Raw genomic sequence first — 23,783 nt, 5'->3', positions numbered from 1 at the left:
TAATCCCTCCTCTACACCTTGTGCCTTTGGCCCACTTCCTGCCAGCATAATTTACATGTGATTTGTTGGGGATTAAGACAGGTTAACATTTGTGAATGAAGAGGATTTGTTGGGCTAGTGTCAATCCAAGAATCAATCTGACATGATAAATTGATAAATTATTTAAATGGGCCATGAAATTATATAATTGAAAAATTTTACAATGAGACCACACTTTATGGTTAGAACAACACACCTCCACTTTTACATGAAATAGTGCTTTCCAGTAATTTACTTTGAAAAATATGGCCCTGGCCTTCATCTGATCCCAAGCCGAATAAATTTAATACCACCAAAATTAAATTATATAGATGAAATGTGTTAAAACACCTCAATACACAGTCCAATTAAATGAGGCCTACACTGTTTAAACTCAATTAACTGCTAGATTAGCAAGAATTATAAATGCATTGACTGCAATGCTTGTAGAGAAATGACCATTTGAAATACTTCACAGGTTGAAATGGTTTATTGGTAAGGAAATACAGAATTTAGAGAATATAGAATTTGAGTAAACAAAACCTTGGAGCCAAAAACATTTTTGTTGCTTCCAAATGCTAAACACAGGAAATATTAAAAAGAGGTGTTAAGAAATAAGTATCGTCTCACTTGCGTGAATCTGACAAAAATGGTAACAAAAGATCTAATAAGCAGGAGCACTTAAGCATGATCGACTATGTACGAGTGTAACTAAACTGGCACTGATTTAAAGTTCATAACCTCATGAGTTTTGTGAGTCTGCTAGCTCATCAATCTATCTATTGGTTACTTAGCAGTGTATCAAAAATATAAAAAAGGCCATCTTTAAAGATTGGTACAGTAATCCTGCATCATGGCTAATGACACAAAAGTAAAGCCATGTATTTGAACATTTTGTAAAATAAGGCTTTTTTAGCATGGAGCTTCAAATTAATTGAGCTAAATTCACTAATGAAGCATAAAAAAACTAAATCAAACTGAATCACAACTGGGTTCAACCAACTAATCCTGTCTTTAACTCTGAGAATCCTTTCCCAAAAACTTCTCAATTCAAAAAGGTACACTCGATGTGCAATAAATGTTGGCATTCTTGATGAAACGGAAAGATTGAAAGAAAAATTAAACACAAAACAATATATACAACACAAAAAATAAAGTATGCAATATGCAAAAGCTTAATGTTGCTATCAGCAACCCCCCTCCCAAACACTGTAAGAAATTTCGATCTTATGGGTGACTTGAGTGACGACCCCCACGAGAACCCCCCCCTTAAAAGACCCGCCAACCCACATACATACAGGACATCACAAAGCACGATTACGTCACTAAGCCTGTTAGTTTGAGTGAGATCCCCCCCACCTCCCGCCCCGCATGGTTCCTAACCCCTGGCTCTTAGGAATTGGTGAAGGCATCTGCACAGGTGCTCCACTCGTCTGTTTTAGGGTTGTAGGCCTCAACTGAGTTAAGGAAGTAATTTCCATCGAAGCCACCGACGGCATAGATGATGTCACCAAGCACGGCTGCTCCGGCATTGCTGCGTGGCGAGTTCATGCTACCCAGCATCCTCCATTCATTCCGGGCAGGGTCATACACCTCGACACAACGCAAGGCATGGGAGCCATCAAAGCCACCGACCACAAACAGTTTACCTGAGAGAGAGAAAACTGGTCACCATTGGTAAAACATTAGGAAGTACAGCTAAATCAATGCCGTTTTCTATGAACTGTAATCGTGTCCCGCCATTTGTCCTTTGTTCTTACTAGTCATCTACCGATATAGGTTTTTTAATGCCTAATGTAGATATCTAGAGAGCAGGCCAATAGGAATATCTATCAGTCGATGCTGATATTTATAAAGTCCAAATATCTGCCAATTTAATCGGTGCAAGTTACCTTCATGGACGGCCACTCCAGCTCCTCTGCGGGCTATATTCATTGGGGCAATGAGGGTCCAGGTGTTGTTTTCTGGGTTGTAACGCTCCACGCTGTTTAAACAGTTCCATGACTCTGCTCCTCCAATCACATACATAAAGCCATCCAACTCACACACAGCAGCCTGATGCCTCCCTATAGACATAAAAATAAAATGTAGGATAGCATCAGAAGATCCTATCCTACTATCTGCCGTTTCAACAATGTAATTCCTGCTGTATGCTTACATTGCGATCTCTTAAGTACCTTAAACCTCTGTGGAAGCACAAATTATAGTGTAATCAGGGATATTTTCTGATGTCAATGTGACTTACTGATGTTTAATGGGGCACAGCTGGTCCAGGCTTTGCTCACAGGGTCAAAAACATCACAGTTCTTCAGACCTTTCTGTCCGCACGGATCTGATCCCCCAACAACGTACAGCTTGTTGTTCAGAGAGCAGACACCTGGAAAATCAAATAAGCATTATGTACTAAACTTACTGTATTTTATTTAGTGTCGCTTAAACATGCATCCATTTTGGAGGGACAACCTCAAAGCCTCGTCATTGTAATGTAATTATGAGATCTGAGGGCATCTCATTCCTTACCTGCATTGCAGCGATTGGTCCTCAGTTCTGGCACTTGACTCCACTCGTCAGCATTGGGGTTGTATGTCTCTCCACAACTCAATTCGTCAGAATGTCCATTGGATCCGCCCATCACATAAAGCTGACCCTGGTTGGATAAAAAAGCAACAATGGAACAAATATTAGAATTGGCACACTTCTTAATGCACCTTTGATGTTTGAAATTGTACACACCATGAGCACAGCCATCTGAAATCGAGCCCGTGGAGTCTTCATTGGAGCGATGAAAGTCCAGCTGTCAGTCTTCAGGTCATAACATTCCACAGTCCTCAGGCACTCCTCACGATTGTAGCCACCTGAGTAATGGACAGCCCATCAGACAGTCTCTCTCTCAAAAAAATAAAATAAAAGGGTTCCCACACTTTTGGGCAATGAATTTTCATTATTTTCCATGACCTTTCCAGTAATTTTTGATTCCTCAATAGGGATCAATAAGGACAATTAATTAAAAAAAAAAAACAACTCGAAAGAATGATTTGCTCACAAATTGGACATCACTATGGCTGGTACACTTTAATCTACACAAAAGCAATATCTAGCCAATTAAATATTTTAGAAAAATGTATATTGACTACAAAAATTCCATTACAGGTATTCCATGACTATGGGAACCCTGTGAGAAGAGAAAAGTAGGAGAGAAAAACAGAAATCATCTCTTCGGAATCAGAGATGTCTCCACCCACTGACCTGCGGCGATGAGTCGTCCATTCAAAGCAGCAGTGCCCAGGCCGGAGCGAGCGTAGTGCATGGGTGCCAGCAGCTTGTCCTGCTCCTCTTCCAGCGGCTGGCCCTCAAAGCTCAGGCTCTTGGTTAGGCAAGGTGTGGCAGAGGGAGAGGCCTGGGGACTGCTGCGCCCATGCAGAAAGATCACACACAGCATGCCATTCAACACAGCCAAACACAGGTATGTATTGTCTGTAAAGAGACAGAGAAAGATGGTTACTTAAAGAGACTCCATCAATTCTGATTGTAGAGCATTTGTTTCCATAATGAAACCCCAATTACAATGATCTAATGAAGGTATGGAAGGTGTTGACATACTGGTGGTCTTCTCTGAAGCAATATATTTCCACTCCTGCTTGAAGGACTGTTTGGCGGATCCAGGGGAGAGGCTGCCGGAGGAGCTGGTGCTCAGCTGTCGGGGTACATTCTCACGTAGGGGCTTCTTCTGCAAAGGCATAGCGCAGCTACAGACTCCGAGCCCATGGTCCACACATACACAACTTCACACAGACCCAGACCAGGTGCAGGCCCAACTCAACATCTTATCTAATTCTGATGCTTGGCCTACATCAGTTTAAACTTGATTTCTATATAAATCTAATCAGAATGTAAAGCCACACTATAAGCAGCACAAAAACCCAACCCACAATTCCACACACATCACACACACTAGGGTCGGTGTGCTCAGTCCTGGTCCTGTTGATCGACCTTCCTGCAAAGTTTAGTTGCCACCCTACTCTAACACGACAGCTTAATTATCATGTACGTAATTATCATGGCTGTGTCCTAATCACTGTACTTTTAGAGTATGTACTGAATTCGATGAAGAAATAACTTGTCGACCCTTCATAAAGTACCTTAAGTATTCAGGGGTTTAAAGTATTATAAATACATTCCTGGATATTCTACCTCGACCCATAAGTTCTTTGACCTATGACGTGCCAACTGCAAAAAATTCAGAAGTTGTTAAAAAAGGTCACATTTGTCTGCTTTTCCTTCCTTAACTTTTCGAATCTTATGGATCCTCAGCTCCTGTGGGCTTACTGGACAGCATAGTGTCCACTGGTTCATATCAGAATCTCAGTGGATGCAGTAGGTTCCTGATCTTGTTCACCTATTGTATCATTAATACTTTTCAAAAATCACCAGTTTTCGAACATCTTGTTGCATATTTAGATGCAAATGAACCTCTACACCTTGATTACCTGGTTCAGGTGTATTTTATTTGAGTTGGCACTAAACTTTCCAGGAAGGAAGATCTCCAAGACCAGGATTGAGCACCCCTGGACTAGGGTGAGCTCAAGCACCCAGGATCTCACCAGCTCACAAAGTTTATCAAACTCAACAGCCCAGCAAAACAAAGAAGTTGCTCTGTTAGCATGAAAGCAAAGTCTCAAAAGCAGGCCTGTGTTTGCTATGGCCCTGCTGCGGTCCAGTCTGAGAAGAGCTCGGTGCTGGTTGTGTACCTGCACAAACTGGATGTGGTCATCCTCAGTGCCGAACACCTCAGCCTGCCCGTCAAGCAGGCTCCCTTCGTGCAGCTTGTGATCGGCCGAATAGTACAGCGTTTGCACCTGCAAAACACACAGCGACAACAGAACCCATGTGGCTGTCTCCATGGCAACAGAGCACCCAACTACGTAGGTCGGGGGTCAGGGGGTGGGGGGATTAAGGAGGGGAGTGCAACGCTGCTTGCTCACTTCCAGTCTGCAGGACGCTGGTGAAAAAGCTTCTTTAAAGAATATGAACATAGTGTTGCTTCTGTACAGGATTCTGAAGAGGGACATTTCAAAAGATCTTCAGCACTTTCTGGCCAATCACTGCACTGAAAACAGCAGACTCTGAATCACAATACTGTTGACCACAAAGCATCCCGGTAACCTTCATTTGTCAACAAGTCTGGAGAGGAAAATAGGAAAACTAGATCCATGTGCACGTTCTGCAGTCATCTGGTGGGCATCTTCTCCACTGAGGAGGTTAGTGAAGTCAGATGTCATCATGTAAAATTCTGGTTAGCTGGTTTTACAACTTTCATAGCTCCAAAACGAGTCTTCAATCTTAAATAAAAAGTAATTCCAAAACCAAATAAAATACAAAACTTAAAATAACTAATATAAGGAATAAAAGAAATTAAACAGATCCGTGTGAGAAAAAATAAATAAATAATCTGTGCTTCAATGGGAATATGTCCAACAGCAGATTAAAGGAACTACGAACTGAGTAGCGACTTCCGATTCTAGAACATCTTTTTAAGCTGCGCTCAGTTTCCACTTCCCTTTTAAAGGATAAAGCACTTTGTAAGTGCAGTCATTAAGCCTTTTAGACTAGATGGCTCTTTTCCTTTCTTTCATTTGTATTTAATTAAATTAGTGTTTTCATTTAAAGTGTTGATTTAAAAGGTGTAAATCTAAAAGCACCTTAATGGCAGTTCAAAAGTCTGAGTCCACATTGAAAATCTTGAATTCATAACCTAATTTAAACTTGGAAGTAAACCAATAAAATTTTTACAGAAAGAAATGGCATGACATCAAATAAAATAATAATAAAAATAAAATAAAAACTTTAGTATCTGCACTAATTCTAGGTCATTCATCAAATAAGCACATTTGTGACATTAACCCTGTCAGATTTCCTTGCTTGCATTGAAGCACACAAGATACTCTTTGGAGCATTCTCAATTCATGCTGGGATATCATGGATCATCAGGTTTTGCACAGATAAACTAAGAAATTCTGAAATTAATGTATTTTTTATTTTTTTCACTGAAATTGCTGATAATATCATTTGTAATAATAATAACAAAAACTGAAATTTTCACAAGTGGTCTCAGAATTTTGGACCCCACTGTGTGTGCAGCAAATTGTAAATATGAGGCATGTGAACTTCCTGTAAGTATATACAGAGCAATTGTGCTATAAGCTTTGATTTACATATGGTATAATCAGTGTGTGCTTTGAGTTTGGTAATGCAATAAATTAGTTATGGGGCCTCAGTATATGAAACTCTATGGGGTATTTGCAACACTGTCTTCCGTTCTGTGATACTCAGAGATTTTAAGTGTCGTTTTGAATGAGTGTACTGTTGGTGGGTGCATTTTATTAACAGACGGGAGCCTAGCACTCATTTTGCCACAGCTCCCTCTTTCTTTTGTTATTTTCTTTGCTTTCACTGACTCATTACCCTGGAGGGCCCCAGTCTTGGCTTCTTCAGTCTTGTGAGAGTCCTGCTGATGTTTGCTCTAATAAACCTAAGGAGAGATAAATCAGCGGGGAGGAAGAACTGTTAGTGCTGGTTCCCAGAGCGCAAAAACACACACACAAACACCTGCTTAAAGAAGAGAGAGATGTCATTGAAGCGGCAACATGCCATGTCACTTTCTGCAAGTGTTTTGAGAAAGTCATAGAGTAGCTGCTGTGGCAACAGTTGCTGTAAAGCACTGAGCAATCAGGAGGCTTTTAGTTCTGCTCACCTGGACTAACCAATCGCCTTTACGGAGGGTGTAACAGCCCCATTCTGTACCTAAATGTACACTTAAAGGCCCGGGGTGATTTGTGAGTTAAGGGGGAGAGGAAACAAAAAAAAAAAGAAGGCAAAGAGGACAAACCCAACTGACCTCTACCGTAAGAAAGGCTGGTGTGAACGGACCTGTTAAATCTGTAAATGGGATGAAATACGAGGGGGAAAAGGGAGGGAAGGGAGAGAGCAGCTCACAGTGGAGCGCACTACTGACCTCCTCCATCAGTCGCTCCAGGGGTTCGCCATTTTCCCACAGGCTGCGCTGTACCCAGCCAATCACCTTAGAGTATAGTTTCCCGTTACTGGGCAAGGTCAGGTTATCCTCCAGCATCACCTCCAACTATAAACACAACCAAACACACTGAACATGAAGCTTATTAATGCATATTTAGCATAAATGCATTAGGTGCACAATCAAGGATTTAAGGATTTTATGTCCTTTTCAAGATGAGTCGAGAGGTCAAACTGCAAAACAACATTTTCATAATCAGTCTTTTTTTTTATTTAAATATCCTTAAAGACAGATAGGTATATTTACTTGAAAAGCAAACCTGTATAAAGTATTAAGACTTTTTAGAGAATATATTTTGAATTAAAGTTTGTTTTTTTTCCACACCTGATTGGCAAATTGCTTTTTTTCTTGTTTTAAACAAATCTAGTCAAATTTAGGGAGCTTTATGCTTAAACATGAAAAAAACTATTTATCAATGTGGTAAGAAAAACTTGATATAGTCCCTGAAAACAAATCTTATTATTTTGCACAATTTTGCTTCAAATAATTTTATTTTGTTTTAGGGTTGCTTAACTGAACAAAATACTGAATAAAAATTCACAACAAAACCTTTTTAAAGCAAAAGAGAGGCAAACCAACTATTAAGAAATTCATGTCAATTCTTCAATTCAGCTTTTTTACTCAAATTGATATGCTGATAATATAATTTGAAATTAAAATGTAGTATTACATTAGAAAATAATGCAAAATAGAAGTATTATCACTAGTGCTCTCAGACTTCTGAACCCCACTGTATATACAGTACTACATATATCTATATATCATGCACAATTTTACTTCCAATAAATCTGTTGTTTTAAGGACGCTTAAATATTTTACAGGAAAACAAGACAAAAATACTGATTAAGAAAAAAATGTCGCAATGTAAAGGTGAGCTCACCTTAAGGCGTGGCAGCTTGAGGAAGTCCTCTTGCTCCGACACCTCTAGAAGATGCTCCTGGATGTAATTGTCGATCTTGCCCAGCAGACGCGCATCTCCCATGCAGCTGGCAAAATTACGATAGGAGATTGCACTCTGAGAATCCATTTTAGAGAGTAGGTAGTCACTACAGATCTGCAAGCAAGTATGAAAGAGTCAGTTAGGGCTGTTTATGTCTTTAGTAAAATCTTGTAATGTCACTACAACAGAGCAAGGCTCATGAATACATAAGTACATGCAAATCCTACCTGCTTTACTCTTTCCATTTTGAGTCGTTTAGCTGCAGAGTAAACCTCCTTAACCAGCTCTTTATCTGCCTTCAACCTGCAGAGAGCAACAATAAAGAACATAAAAATCAGTGCTCGCCACAACTAGCAAGTCATTAATATGGTAGTACAACAGAAACGATGACACATTAAATAATGTTTTATATATATATATATATTGTGACTCCTATAATGCCACTCTTAAGTGGCCCTGATTAGTCAGTTACATATTGCATCTTTAAACAAAGCACAGGTGTGTTGTTTGTCTCTTACTGGGCAGTGTAAGCATAGTTGAGAAGGATCTCCACAGCTTCAGGGTCCAAATCCTCAAACTTCACAAGGGAGATGCCATGAGGCTCCAGGTCACTGTTAAAGATCTCAAATAGGTACGGACTGCAGCAGGCCAGCACAGCCCGGTGAGCCATCAACTCATGACCGCATACCTGCAGATGTAAAGGGCCAGAGGTTAACATCAGCTCTCTAAGTAGGGACGCACGATATATCGGCAGCCGATTTATTATTGGCCAATAACATGGAAAATCGAAAAATTATTATAGCACCAATAGTGGAATTACAGCCGATAATTTGTTAGGGGATTATTTCAACATCTCGGCACCTTGTTACATTGTTTTGAGGCTGATTTTATTCAGGATCATCAGCTGCAAGTACCGCCATGCCATTTTCCAAATTCTGTTAATGTTTCATGAGGCAATTAATGAAAACATATACATTACTTGGGGGCAATCATTTTCATGTATTACTTCATGAAACATAAACAATTACTTACAGCAAAGCATCACGATTAAATCAAGTTTAAACACAGCATAACGCGGTGGACAGATCTTGAAATAATTTTCACAGAGTGGCGTGAGATGGCTAAACACAGTTTCTAAGTAAAACCAATGTGCTTGTATTTACGAGTTGAGACTTTTCTAATGTTATGACTCATGACTATTCGATCTGTATGATCTGTACCTATACCCATTATGATTATTGTGTTCACATTTCATGAGATATACAATAGAATGGTCACAGATGAGAACTGTAATTAGCGTCTGTGAATGAGATGCACATGTGCACAATGCGTGCACATACATAACGCACACAAACCACCACTGCACTCGCAGTCTGATTGCCGGTATAAATATTACACCATCTATACAGAGATTAGGGTTTGTATTGTGTGTTTTGTTTAATGTTCGTTACATGTTGTTAATTTATCGCCTTATTTTGGTATAATGCATTACAGCTGTTAGAAGTTTATTATTCTCTCACTGCAAGCGATTCGTGAGGATTACTGTAAATACACAATGAATGGGTACCATAAAATTTATGCAAGTGTATTTTCATTTATTTCTCGTTGAAATCAGCATACATTTGTAATATAGGCACATTTCTGGTTTGTTACATCTGCCAAACCTTTAATAGCAAATAGCAGTTAAGAGTTGGTCAGAGGGTCAAGTTCAAATTCCAAGCTTTTAAATGACACCTATTTTTCAAATGAGTAGCTTTTAATGAATTAGCTAGCAGTTCCAGGATAAAAGATTACAAATTAAAAAATATATATATATATTTTAATATTGGTTATTGGTATCGGCCACAATGAGCTGTGAATTGTCGGTTATAGGTATCGGTCCAGAAATTCAAAATCGGTGCATCCCTAAGACACCAAAAGGAAGGTAGCATTTTGATTCCCTTTACTTGCAGAAAAAGCACAAACTCAAAAACAGGTACAGGTATAGAAACTAGATTTGCAAAAGTCTCAGCCACCATAATAGGGCATTCTGTGTGGTTGTTTATGGGCCAAAGTAAAAAAAAAAAAAAAAAAAGATTTCTAGTCCCTTGGTATAGTACGGCAGACAATAAATGTACCTCTTATTGCTTAGAAAAGTAATAGCACACCTCTCATCGACAAGCTGCACAATTAGAGGTATCATTCATGTCCATAGCACAAATGGTGCAAGTGTCTGCCAAAGCTTAATACTTAAGGCTAGGTTTTTTTTTAATATATAATAGTAATAGTGATATTTGTATAGCGAGCACTTCTATAAAATTTCTATTTGGAACAAGAAAGTCTTTTTGGGTTAATTAAATGAAATTAATCTAAAGACTTCTAACTATTATTAAATCTCTTAAGAATTGTTATAGCTTCCTTTCTGAATACAGAGTGCTTTACTTTGTTTAATAATGAATATCACTCGGTTAAGGCCATTGAAAGTTCCAGGAACTGTGTCTAATGAAACTTCCTTGTCTCATGTTTCAGCTGTGATCAACACCTGCAGCGTGACTCTTAACGTCATGGACATTAAGAAGCTTCAATGAGGGTGTGTTACCTGAAGTCTCACATCGCAGAACTGGCCGTTTTTTCTTAGGGCATTCATCTTGGCTACAGTGGAATCGAGGAAACTTTCGTCCTCAAAGATCAAATATCCATTGGGAATCATTTTTGCTTGATTTGGAAATTTAGCCTGTGCAAAAGTGAAACAAAACAGATTTGTGTCAGTGTTTCGATTTTTCCTCAAAACATTTGGTGCTTGGAGTGTGGTGTAGTCTCTACTCACACTCTGTATCTTACATAAATATACACGATATACAGTATACCACTCATCCGAGCTGCTAGGCAAAAAGCTGTCACAGTCTATATAATCAATACAAATCCATCCTATTGTGCACACATAATACTCAGTACTGTTCTTACCTAATACTGAATGATGTAGGTCTGGGGTAGATAGTTGTCTTTGGAAAGCCGTGAAAAGGCAGGTACCTAGGTCTTCCTCACTACGAAGTGGATGGAAAAGGCAATGCCAGGCAACCAGTGGGCACGGCAAGGGGGGCAGAGGTGACTCAAACTCTCAGGCTTAGAGTGACTGCAATCAAGTCCTCGGGTGTCCCGTTGGCTATAGACTCAAACCTTTTCTGTGTTGGTCGTGCATTATAACCTGCAGGACATAAAACAAAGAAAAGGGTCAGGGTTTGGCTAGTTAGTAGTGGTAATTTTGTCTACTTGAGTACTCTGACTTATTACTCGAGGGGCAATGACATGTGCATAACTGTATATATAATAACCTATCTGACAAACGTCTTTGGCTGCTGCATTGCGTCTTGTTGTTCCAGTATATCATCTATTCATTATTATAGGTTGCTATAAAATAATCTGTTACAAAATGTACAAAAGATTACACAAAATATAATGCATCATATTTTGTCATTATGTGAAGGATCGCTGCCCAACTCAATGAAAGAATGTGCACAACGTGCGTCTGTCTGTTCTTCCTTCAGGTTACCGTAGTAATTTTAGTAAGCACGCACCAGTTTTTTAGTGACTGTCTAAACTGTCTATTTTCAAATCGCGGTTGGCTTAACAGGAGACGCCATAAACATTGGGTTTTTAATATGCGTGTTAAGTTGAAGTTCAGTTTTGAAGACGCTGCATTCTGTTCCATTTAGCTGCGCTCTGTCTAGCTGTTTGAAACATTCGCCTGCTGTATATGCGCTGCTTCAGTGCGTTGAGTCCACTGCCACACGCCTGGTGTGTGTGTGTCTCCAAGTGTTTGTTCCTGTGGGGAAAGCCGTGATGCTCCATACTGTTGTTGCTGTGATGATTCATTAAGCGTTCCATTCAACTCGGAGAGTCAGAAATTCCACCTTTCAACTCGGGAAAGTGCAATGGAATGACACATTATGTCGGACTTCTAACTTGGAAACTCGTGCGATAATGTTCAACTCCCATTTCGTCGACATGCAGGTGTGTGTTATATCACGCAAACATGTCGACGCCCAGGGCAGGGAGGATTTCAGTCAGTGATATACATTCACTTTTATTAAATAATATCCATTAACGAGTCAAAGTTCTTACATTAAATGATAATAAAACATGTTTAGCAAAGTTTTGCAGAGACAGGTGTTCAAAACACGGTTAATTACACTCTCTTGATTATTGTAATGATAGCATTGCAGCATCGTATATCAGTTTGGTTGCTATGAGACATATCTGACAATCATTGTACCCCTCAAAATCACAACGTAATCAATCTAAAAATGTAAAATAAGCTCCCTCGACACGTTTGTTTTTAGTTGTCAGGTAATTGTCACTGAATTTCAAATTAAGTGAAAAGTCACATCATGCATGATCATCATCGTTTTCTTGATCGATCATCAACAAGGCTTTAACATTGCTATAATCAAAGACTTTCTAGCAAGTCCACTGTCGGCCATCTTTGGAACGCTCTCAGGAGGCTATTTCCAGTTATGCTAGTGCAGCTCCTATCTACTTGAATGGAGAAAGACCGAAATCTCAAAAACAGTTGGTCAAGATTACGATCAAAGAACATATTTCAAATCAGCAGTATAATGTGATAATACTGGTATTATAAATTGTTCTTCTTTACCTCATATTATGCTAAAACACGCAATTTTACCGGATTGTATAGCTAATGCGCATGCGCGTTACTGAGTTGCTTGACAGGGGATGTCTGTATATAAAAGGTGATTAGCTCTTCTACCTTTAAGGTGGGACCTCCTTTCTACATCCGTTGACCACTCGGAGCTCCCTGGTTGGGCGTTCCAGTTTCTCCCATTCATTTAAATGGAAGTGGCCCGTCTCTGCTAAATAATCTCTGGCTATATGCAAGTTTTAATTATTCAAGACATGTTTTCCACACTTTAAAATCTGTTTATTTACCATTATATAAATAAATACAAATTAGAGGTCGACCAATATCGGATTTCGCTGATATGATAATGTGTTGAAAGAAAGGCAATTAATCTGCCAATAGTTTTTAAAATTGTTAGCCTATATTAAATGTAATATTAAATAGTATTTCCTTCCTGTGATGGGGAGGGCTAGACAGAGGCTACAAGAGTCCAAATCGAATTAAATTCCAGATGCAGTTTATGGTGCAACCAAAATACCAATAACCAAGAAAAAAATTATAAAATAATAAATAAATGAATAAAAAAATATTTGATTCATAGCACGGAACTTTGAACTTTAACGACTGAGATACACCGGGGACTCTTATTTTGAAATGTATGCCCTTAACTGCTACTAGCTGCTCATTCAAACAGATAAGGGAAATAAAATGTATACTCTTACAATAATGTACAACCCATTACAATATAAACAATTAAAAGTAAATATTTCATCAACACTATACCATCATCATCATCAACAGCTGATTATTAGTGAAAGCTTGTAATAAATTTCCGATATGGCCCAATGATTGCGAACTGCTCCGCAACAGCTGGAAACACTCAAAAGCCCCCGCTAGTTTGGAGAAAATACAACAGTGCCGCGTTTTCACTATGAAGGATGCAGCGTATGCATTTAATTAAATCATAGTCTTTTGAAGTCTGATAATCACATTAGGTCATATCAAGACTCCTGTCTTTCCGCCTCAAAATGTAAGACCTCTTTAAATGATAATTAAGACTTTCGTTGTATAATTTAGATATTTAAGACTTTTTATGACCTTACATTTTGGAAAACTGAATTTAAGACATTTTAAGACTAAGGATCCACGGGAACCCTGTAAAGGTTGAAGATCATTTTAACTTGACACAGCATCTACAAAACAAAGCGCTCCTACACGAGATGCTGAATAAATAGCGAAACGTGCCAAAACAGTCAAAAGATGTCCGTCTATCACATGTGGAAAACTGTCTGGATGGACGCAAATTAATCTGGCTCAAAACGATCTCATACAGATTTAAAACAGGAAGCTGTCTAAATCTCAAGACACACACAGCAACCCTTCTGGGGTCAAGCCCTGCTCACCCTTTCTTTAACACTAGCACACAAATTCTCTCCATTCTCCTCCTGTTAACCTCTCTACCACACACACACACATGCTTCCAGAAATTTCCACGGGTCCTTTCAGCCATCAGATGGACCACTTTGGGGGTGGGAATTGGTGGGGAATGGATGGTTTCATAACCAACAAATCATTCAGAATTTTTGATGCGATTTATCACATTTCCACAACGAGGTGGTTACAGCTGTGCGGGGATAGGAAAAAAAGCTAATTGAAAACAAACAAGCTCCAGTGTGTGGAATCCTCATGCTTTACATGAAAAGGTTCTGGTATTTTTCCACACACATCCACTTCAGCCTCAGTAAATGCAAATGTGCCATGCAGGCAGTGGTGGCCTCTAATCTCCAGATTTTTTTAAAACCATGTAATCGGAAAAGCATAGGCCTTAATTTACCTACAGAGATATCACAGAAAGGCTCCTCTTGAAGAGGCTTGCAAGAAACAATTTCAAGCATAAGGATGAGTAAAATGACAACGGAAGCTGAGGTTGTTTTTTATGACTAACACGATATTGATTATTTTAAGTGTCAACTAAACTACTCTGCATAACCGATTTTTAAGTATTGTTTTATATTGAATGATTCATTAACCTCTGTCGGTGAACAGCCTGCTTAAGAGACTAAGCGCCGAAACATAGTCTACACAATTACACAAAAACATCTTTCAACACAAGCTCGATTTCACACATCGTTGCATTCTGAAATGTGTCAGACCGCAATTCATAACCCAGCGCAAGTACGCGTTACATTCTCAGCATTTGTGCAAGGTGCGCTATAGAGAGATTAGTGTGAACTGTCCACTTCTATGGTAGGTTTTCTCTTTCAAGTCAACTACTGTCATGGAGAAGCAACAGTTCGAAGAGAATATTGCTGAGCAAGTAAGTGTAAGTCAGTATATTTACAGAAGCTTATGTGAATAATGACACATCCAGTTTACTGGCACAGACGTTTGAAGGTAACTACGCTCCCTTGAGTATTGAGGTTTGTTCCTGCCACGGTAACGCAAGAACGCACGTTAAGCATTTTCAATTGGACCGCGCATAGGGCCCTATGAAAACACGGACGAAAGTGCGCAATCCAGTCATAAAAACGGAACTGACTATAAAATGCAGAATGTCACGGAATTTGACATATTTGGGATCAAATCTGTATGAATGCAGAAATAATCAAATGAAAATAGTGATATCCTTGTGCGATTAAACAACAAAAGGCTGTGATTAAATAGATCAAAAATACAGTCTGCATGTGCTGCGCACTTCAAAATTATTGTGTGAATCTGGCCACTGACAACACTGCATTGATACCTTTCAAGGCTTAATAGTCTCTGATCATTATCATCACACTCGCTCTGTGTGTAGCAGATTAACCTTGAAGCATGCAGCTTCATATTTAATGTAGTAGTAGTAATAGTAGTAGTAGTAGTAGTAATAATAATAATAATAATAAATCAATAAAAATTATGTTTTAACAATATCTCACAAGCAAGAGTGCTTTTGTACTAAATAAAAGCTTTTATCATTGATTTCATTAATGCTGTGATGCTATGTTGTGCAGCTCTGTATTTAACAAAAAATAACTCCAATGTTTTGTTTTGGATTCTGCTGTGAGGATCTGTATAGAAGCACTTCATTTGATAAAAAAATAATGCAATGTTTTGTTTTGGAGTCTGCTGTGAGGATCTGTACAGAAGCTAGGGCTAAATGATTGGACAAAAAAATAAATAAATAAATAAATAAATTATTATTTTGAAAATAATGGCAATTACGATTTGAACTGCGATTATGATAAACAAAAAACGTGTGATTCCTTTTAACCAAAATTAAAACATGTTTTGCCTATGCTTTACTGCCAACCAGAAATACTGTTTTTGAAAGGGTGTTCACACTTAAGTGAAAAAAAAAATCTACACTAAAATTAACTAATTTTTTTTGAAAGTCAACTTGAATTTTATATTATTGCAATAATAATATTAAGAAATATATAAATTAAATAAGAAATATAAATATATTATTGTATAATAATAATTATCATGATTATAATAATCATGTATTATTATTTAATAGTAATTTATTTCTTTAATAATTTATTAACTTACTATGCAGTCCCTCAAGCCTTTATTTCAGTGGAAGCTTTTATTTTGAAAACTGAAGGGATATAAATATATGTTGTTTGAAGTTGAGTTGACAACCTTTTAATGCAGTGAAATGTTCTCATCTGCCTTGCTGTCAACAAAAACCCACTCTCGTGGGGCTATTTTAAATGTGTATGGTAAATTGTAGCAGTGAAATTACAGAAATGTGCAATTAAAGTAAATCTGGGGCGCTTTAAATAATATGCTCAGTGCATGTCAGTACACCTAACTGAACTCAGAGCGCATCTGTCACTCAGGGCACCAGATAGATAGAGTTTGTGTGTATGGAGCACAGAACCACTCTGAAACCACGTGTAATACAAAGATCCCATTTACATGTATTTAAGAAAGCACTACACACTATAGACAAAACAGCCATGCACATAGGAGCAGCACAGCAGACAGCGCGTTGAGACTATTTATTTATTAAATTAATTCAATCGCAGCCCTCGTGGTTTGAAAATCACACTGGGTCAAATCGCAATTTCTATTTTATTTTGCTTAATCGTTCAGCCCAAATAGAAGCACTTCATAGTATAAAAATAATGCAATGGTAACTTTTTAATGTAATGAAAAGTAATTGTTCTGTTTTAAACATTTTTTTTTATTTTTATGATAAAATTTTATTAAACTTTAAAACACTGAATTCAGAAATAATAAAAGACTGCCTAATAGCTCATTCAGTCATTTGGGTTTGGAATAAAATGATTACAGAATTGTAATTTTTGGGTGAACTATCCCTTTGAAATCATGGGTTTGATTCCCAGGGAACATGCATACTGATAAATGTATACATTTACTTTGCTGAAGGTTGTTTTGTTTAAAAAATGAATAAATGTCAATGTTTGAAAGCCTGTGAGTGTGTGACACCGAGTAATGTAATTCACCTTTTTCACAGAGTTGGCAGAGATCCCAGAATAAAAGTGTTACTTGCATAAAAAGGTACTCATGACAGAGACTAATATAATTACATCTATGCATACACACATACTGCCACTGGTCATGGGATAGACTGGTAAAACTATCTAAAATTTTAAGCAAGGAACTCACTGAACCCGTTTAGCCTCAGTTCCTTTTTTTTACACATGGCCTTCAACAATGCATTAAGTTGTTGCTCAATCTGTGTTATCTGTTGAGTGCTTCCACAACTGTTGCAGTGCGTTTTCATCCATCTGCAATCCATCCTCTCCTCTTTCCCTGTCGTCTCACTGTCTGTCACATGCTTACTGACTGAGCATGCTATTTACAGCATGCCAGTGGGGACAAAAGAATTACACGCAAAAAAAAGGTCTTTCTGAGTATTTTCTGCCACCACGCATTTTAATAACTGCCCATCTTTTTATCTTTTAACCTTTGGATCTATCAATAGTTGTCTGGGGATGCTGTGGTTGTCAGCACACAAAAGGGAAATTTGTGAGTTGGTCTGAAGCTGCAATGTCACTGCAGGCTTTATCTGCTGTTTGACCTGTGAATGCCCTGGTTTAAAGTAACAGACCTGATTCCACTACAAGTGGACCAACTGCTCTCAGATTAAGGTCACTAGCTTGATAGTGGACAGTTTCATGTTTGAATTAGTTTGGTTTAACCTTGATGTAAGGTTTTTTGAGTAAACTTAAGTGCAAAGGGTCAAATATAAGAGACTTCAGGGAGGCCTCGAAAAAAAATTGCATAGGCTAATTCAAGTAGAAAGTTAATCAGTCTTTTTGTAACAGATATTTACACGTTTTCACTTAATCGGTTAATAAAAAACACTCTTTATCGCTGCTGCAGCTTGTAGAGAAATCTGTTTTATTTTCTCAATCTTCTTGTTACAGGATAGTGTGCTTTTCTTGTTTGTTTTTGCAGACTTGTCAAGTGGTTAGTTCTTCTTCTCACATGGTGATGGGCGGAGGGCTGACCTGCTCAAAAGGTGCATTGAGCCACCTACCGTACCGGAGTAAAATTGCTTGTCGCCACCTATTGTAAAGGCGTGAATGTGCAAATGGTGAACATTGTCTTTGCTTTCTATGGAAAAGGGCCATTCGCTGGCAGTTCGCCTCTCATAACCATGTCTGGTGTGAAAAGGCCTTCCATAAAATGTAATTTTTAGCGACATTAAGTAAAAAGCTTTAGACTAGTGTGTATTGCCAATAAAACAAATTACATTCATTCTTTGTTGTTTATGTGCAATATTAAGGCCGAAACATTCTCTACGGAAGTATGTGAGAGCAGATGCGAACACTTGGCCACCACATTGCAATGCAAGTAGGGCGCTATGAAATCAGTTTTTTTCCCCACATTCCACGTTTTCCATTTCATTATTTTTGAAATCCGTGTTTTATAGTTTAATAAAATGTTATCATAAAAAAAAACTGTCTAATCAAATTAGTTTTTAAAACTTTAATAAAGACTAACTGTAGAGCCGAGGAGGGCGTGCGTCACTCCAGCCCGGCCCTGCCCTCCTCGGCTCTACACTAATGCAATGATATGCTGAAAAGCAACTGCTCTATTTTTATTTTATTAAAGTTTAATGAATTCATTTGATTAGACACCATTTTCAGAAGTTACATTAAACTTCAAAAAATAAAACGGAAAACAAGATTTGGGAAAAAATAAAACATTTCTTAGGGCCCTAAAGAAAATTTAAGCAATGTTCATGTAACTAAACTTAAAGGAAACATGCAGTTGTTTTAGTTTAGGCTATTATTTACATTGCTATTTAACTTTTTAAATAACCTAAAAAAATCAATAGCATACTATACATTTTTGTTTTAGTATCGAAATTGGTATCAAGAATCATGAAATTTTACTCGTATTGGTACCGACTACTGAAATTTTGGTATTGTGACAATCCTAGTCTAGAATAGCCAAAAAGTTTGGCTCACATTGAGTCAGCAAAGTCCTTGCTGAACCTTTGAACTCATGAATGGATTGCAGCCTTGCACAACAGTGATACATTTAAGCAGAATCTGCATAAAATGCTCAGAAAGTGCAGTGGGTGAGAAAGGTTGGGGTAAAGGTGACTGCAATTTAAAATGAAAGGAAATAAAGTTATGGTCAGTTCTGTACTCTTTTGTTATGAATGGATGTGTAAGATCATAAGAGGCTGTGGAACAAGCACGGTGGAATTTATATAATAAAAAATGTAATGCAGATGTGCGCTAAAGTTTTTTGAGCTGCATTTCCAGGGGTTACATAACTGGCAAAATCCCTGATTTCTTCTCTCTTAATCTAAACTAATACACACTACTGCTCTTTCCATTACAGCATAAATCCAGTCTGATGGAAGAGTTTATGTAATTTAAAAGAAACTCTTAATTAGAAATGTGGAATGAAAACTGGAAAGGATACACGTTATTAATGTTTCATCATAGTAATTCGTTCATTTTTAGAATCTATTTTTTAACTTCTTTGTAAATTAATAGACTACATTCAGAAGGCAAAGGGGAGCTTTTGGAGAGTTCAAGCCAAGGGATGTTATTATCCTAGCTATCACAGAGCACAGTTCTTATTTACACTATATATATACAGCTCACTAATGAAACACTAACCTTTAAAAAGAAAGGTTAATGGGAGAATACAATTAAAGGAGCAAGCTAACAGAGCAACCACATGAAAACAGGCTGGAAAATCAAATAATCCTGCACTATGTGTGGAAAGAATATTTGTAAAAGGAACGGAACACTGATTTTATTCATACGGGCCATCATACAAAATACTTCTAAGTGATTCACACCAATCGCTGCCCAGAAATGAGGCAGAAAGATCAAGGAATGACAAGGCAGAACAGAGCTGAGCAATTCTCTACCATATAGAAAAGATGAACTGTTATCTTTCTTTGGATTTGCAAATACGCTGGAAATGTGTCCAAAGTCTATGCCAACAAACCAGAAACAGCCTCTTATCTCTCACTTTTAGTGTGGACAGGGTAATCTTCGCCAAGGATTGAAATACGCAAGCAAATGGTTTGTAGGAGTACGCCATTTGCTGCACACATTTCCCTTACAAATGAAGCCTTGTGCCTCCATATAGGCGTCCATAGGCAGATGTGGTTATATGGAACAGAAATGGATTTGAAGGAAGGGGAATTGCTGCTTCATGTGAGCGTAAATGGGATTATGAAATACTGTATGACTGGAGTTTATGCATTTACACAGTATTGGCTACATGAAATGTTCTGTGGGAGAGGGAACACAATGTCAGGTTGAAGAAAATAATATTACATGGGTATTATGTTCATATATTGAAAACAACAAACAGTAAATTAAAACTAGTAAAATCCCTACATGGCAAGCCCTATTATATGGCCACTTTTTACTTGTTGTAGAGGTAACAAGCATTATGGTAGTTTACAATTTCTCTCTTATTTTTGTTTTATGACTGTACAGACAGGACAAGCTATATTCTTAGCCTATACAAATTTGAACATTACATTTATGAAAATTTCAAACAATTATACTTCTGGTCACAAATTTCTGACCATCACTCAAAAATAACTCGTGCTCAAACGCATGTTTTTAGTAAACCGCTGCTCGAACAACTCACCCCTATTTTATAATCCTGTCTAAAAAAAATACACCTATAAAATCGCAGGAGAGACTTTCACTTCCAAAAACCTACAACCAAGGTTACCATATGTTACGTTGAATCCGCTATCAATGATGAAACATGCAGGAACAAAATTCTGTGGTTGCCGCCCCCACACATTCCACGAATGCTGATTGGCCAGAACGCCCAGCCCGAGCGATACTATTGGCCACATCAAATGTCCATTAACACGCCCCGCATCTCTAACCACATTTCCCGCACAACGAGACAAGCCTTGCATCATACTAAGACCAGAACATTTCTCAGCCCCTCGCGCAAGTGTAAGAAACCCAAAACTAGGTCAGTAGGACCTGGTCGTTATTTTTCCAACCACCTAACAAAAGATACAATTTCTATTCTGCGTCGAAACACACATATTGGTTTCAATGAACCACACCGGCCACTCTTTTCGCAACCTTGACAAATCAAACTGTCCGGTGCTGGTTTTCCCTCATTTATAGTGTATCTTGTTCGCATGTATTTTTGCCAGACATTGTTTCGATGTACTATAATATATTTTGAACCTTTTCCTATTCTGATCACTGATTTAAAGAAAAATGTGTATATATATATATATATATATATATATATATATATATATATATAGGCAGATGATCAGATCGGTGATCTTATCAACGGTTACAACTGATAACAGTCGAATCTGGATATAATTGTAAGCAGACAATATTAAAATCTCGGTTTGACAGTGCAAGCACTGCATTAAACACAATCGAGTCTCTTTCTCTAAAGAGAGAACGCACGCGGTTATCAAGGGGCGAGCACGGAAGGTTACAGTGCAACATAAGGTAATCGCGTGAGTACATACAAGTATTTACACGTGTAAAACAAAACATCATGGATACAAGCAAATCAAATTTACAGATCTGGCTATTTAGATTCAGTGAATTTTCGAATACTGGGAGGATTGAAGCGACGCGCGCAGCTTCACACGTTACTGACTGATCCGCCAAGAAAAAGTCTTACCTGATCTGTTTGACAGTAGACGATGGTAGACATATTTAAGGTCAAATTAAAGCTGTTGGTTGTGGATATTGCTGAAGCAATAGATGTGGCAGGTTTCAGAGTCCGTAGAGTCTTCTCGCTCCGGGTCTCGATATGCGCGAGCTTTGACAGCGACGCTTAAGCGCGCACGCGCTTAACAAAATCCAAGATGCTGTGTCGTGCGTGACGTAAGTCTAGTGCTCCGCCTGCGGAAAAGTACCGACGAGACGATGTGTGTATGGGCGAGTTCGAAATGGCACTACCATACTAGTCCTACTATTTCTGGGGCAGTGGCTGTATTTGCATATGTCCACAAATGAGATCAGGTTGTGTGATCTAATTATGTCTTTCACATCTCTAAACACAGACTAAACCCATATCACATATATATTCACTGATCTCCCTATGTGCGAGGAGGAAGCAGTTTAGCATCTCCTGTGACGGCAAGGATTGTATGTGACGTCAGAGCCAAATATTCCTCATTATCCCCTCTCACCTGCCCTGGTAAAACTTATGCTGCCTCAGACAGCGTTGTAAATCTTAATTGGATTAATGGATCAGCAGTAGGACTATAGACACATGAGCACAAGGCCGTGCTAAGCTGCCCATTCTGTAACTGCCAGCTAGTATAATTCACTGACCGCACAATGCCAGTAACAGGGGCTCTAGAAACATCCTGGCCATTGTGACCAAACCCTCACCAACAACTGAACTGACAAGGGTTTGTCCACCCATGGATCAGGGTTTTTAAAAACAGTGGTATGCATAAATGAAGGATAGGATTAAACCGGAGAGACCATTGTGCCCCTATCTGGGGAGCAGGTCAGTATCCGTCCAGGGGCCAGCGTTTGTGCTTGTCTTGTTCTCTTAGTTGTGGTCTAACCACTAATTTGTGGCAATTTAAAGTGCCGACTTATTCCTAAGCAACATGGCTGCTCATGTGTTTCCAAAATAAAGCTGTTCCCCATCATATAACCAGGATCCCACTGTATAAACAATGTATTTTTTATATTTATTATGTGATTTGTGATGCTCACTTGTAACAGCAAAGGACATAGAACTGATGTGGAAATAGTTTAATATCTTAATATATATTTTAGAATTTCAGTATATGAAATAGGTTAAACATATAATTCTAATGATTACAGTAAAGTTGTAGACATTAATTCTCTCACCATTTACTCACCCTCATGCCATCCCAGATGTCTATGACTTTCTTTATTCTGCTAAACACAAAGATTTGTAGAAGAATATCTCAGCTCTGTAGGTCCATACAATGTAAGTGAATAGTGGCCAGAATTTTGAAGGTCCAAAAAGCAAATAAAGGCAGCATAACATTTATCCAGACCACTCCAATGGTTAAATCCATATTTTCGTAAGCGATATGATAGGAGTGGGTGAGAAACAGATCAATATTTAAGTCCTTTTTTTAACTATAAATCTCCACTTTCACTTTCACATTCTTCTATTTTTGTTTTTGGCGATTCACATTCTTTGTGCACATTGCCACCTACTGAGAATGTAGGAGAATTTTTAGGAAAAAAGTACTTATCTGTTTCTCACCCATACCTATCATGTTGCTTCTGAAGATATGAATTTAACCACTAGAGTCATGTTGATACATTTTATGCTGCCTTGATATGCTTTTTGGACCTTTTCTGGCCACCTTTCACTTGCATTGAATGGACCTACAGAGCTGATATATTTTCCTTAAGCTCTTTGTTTGTGTTCAGCAGAAGAAAGAAAGTCACACACATCTGGGATGGCATGAGGGTGAGTAAATGATGAGAGAAATAATTTTTGGGTGAACTATCTCTTTAAGGGATTAGAAACTAACATAAATCAACAATGAACAATAGTATATTTATAAATTAACATTTAACCACAATTAATAAATGCTCTAAAAAATGATTAGTTCATGATACCCAATGTTGCAATAACTAAAGTTAACATATAAAACTTTATTGTAAAGTATTACC

At 38.1% G+C, this 23,783-nt stretch overlaps 2 protein-coding genes across 3 annotated transcripts in view; one reads left to right on the top strand and one right to left on the bottom strand.

The window, feature by feature from the left end:
- The window catches only part of LOC127456764 (transcriptional protein SWT1-like), a 40,570-nt gene extending 37,263 nt beyond the window's left edge, over nt 1-3,307 (top strand). Inside the window, exon 19 of the mRNA XM_051725343.1 lies at nt 3,169-3,307. The gene's annotated coding sequence lies outside the window, so the exon portion shown is untranslated. The remainder of the gene's footprint in view (nt 1-3,168) is intronic.
- LOC127456766 (influenza virus NS1A-binding protein homolog A) lies at nt 494-21,954 on the bottom strand. Of its 2 annotated transcripts, XM_051725346.1 has the most exons (15): nt 21,787-21,954; nt 10,992-11,232; nt 10,627-10,761; nt 8,567-8,736; nt 8,276-8,351; nt 7,989-8,162; nt 7,031-7,156; nt 4,767-4,874; nt 3,619-3,745; nt 3,265-3,492; nt 2,752-2,873; nt 2,539-2,665; nt 2,264-2,395; nt 1,911-2,084; nt 494-1,667 (listed from the first exon to the last, which is right to left on the bottom strand). In XM_051725346.1, the coding sequence occupies exons 3-15, from the start codon at nt 10,735-10,737 to the stop codon at nt 1,411-1,413; spliced, it is 1,932 nt and encodes a 643-aa protein (XP_051581306.1). In that variant the 5' UTR covers nt 10,738-10,761; nt 10,992-11,232; nt 21,787-21,954; the 3' UTR covers nt 494-1,410. The 2 variants fall into 2 exon arrangements, with proteins under 2 accessions (XP_051581306.1, XP_051581307.1); XM_051725347.1 differs by lacking the exon at nt 4,767-4,874.
- Nucleotides 21,955-23,783: the final 1,829 nt, after the last annotated feature.

The sequence above is a fragment of the Myxocyprinus asiaticus genome, chromosome 19, assembly GCF_019703515.2.
Source record: "Myxocyprinus asiaticus isolate MX2 ecotype Aquarium Trade chromosome 19, UBuf_Myxa_2, whole genome shotgun sequence".
NCBI classification, from domain to species: Eukaryota; Metazoa; Chordata; class Actinopteri; order Cypriniformes; family Catostomidae; genus Myxocyprinus; species Myxocyprinus asiaticus.
Note: the sequence above shows the minus strand (reverse complement) of the source record. Positions and strands in the feature narration are given on the sequence as shown.

Coding starts and splice junctions, on each gene's coding strand:
- LOC127456766 (XM_051725346.1), bottom strand. CDS start 10,737: ATGATTCCCAATGGATATTTGATCTTTGAGGACGAAAGTTTCCTCGAT. Junction 4,875..7,030: donor TGGAGCGACTGATGGAGGAG/GTCAGTAGTGCG, acceptor TGTGTTTTGCAG/GTGCAAACGCTGTACTATTC. Junction 1,668..1,910: donor TGGAGTGGCCGTCCATGAAG/GTAACTTGCACC, acceptor TCTCTCTCTCAG/GTAAACTGTTTGTGGTCGGT.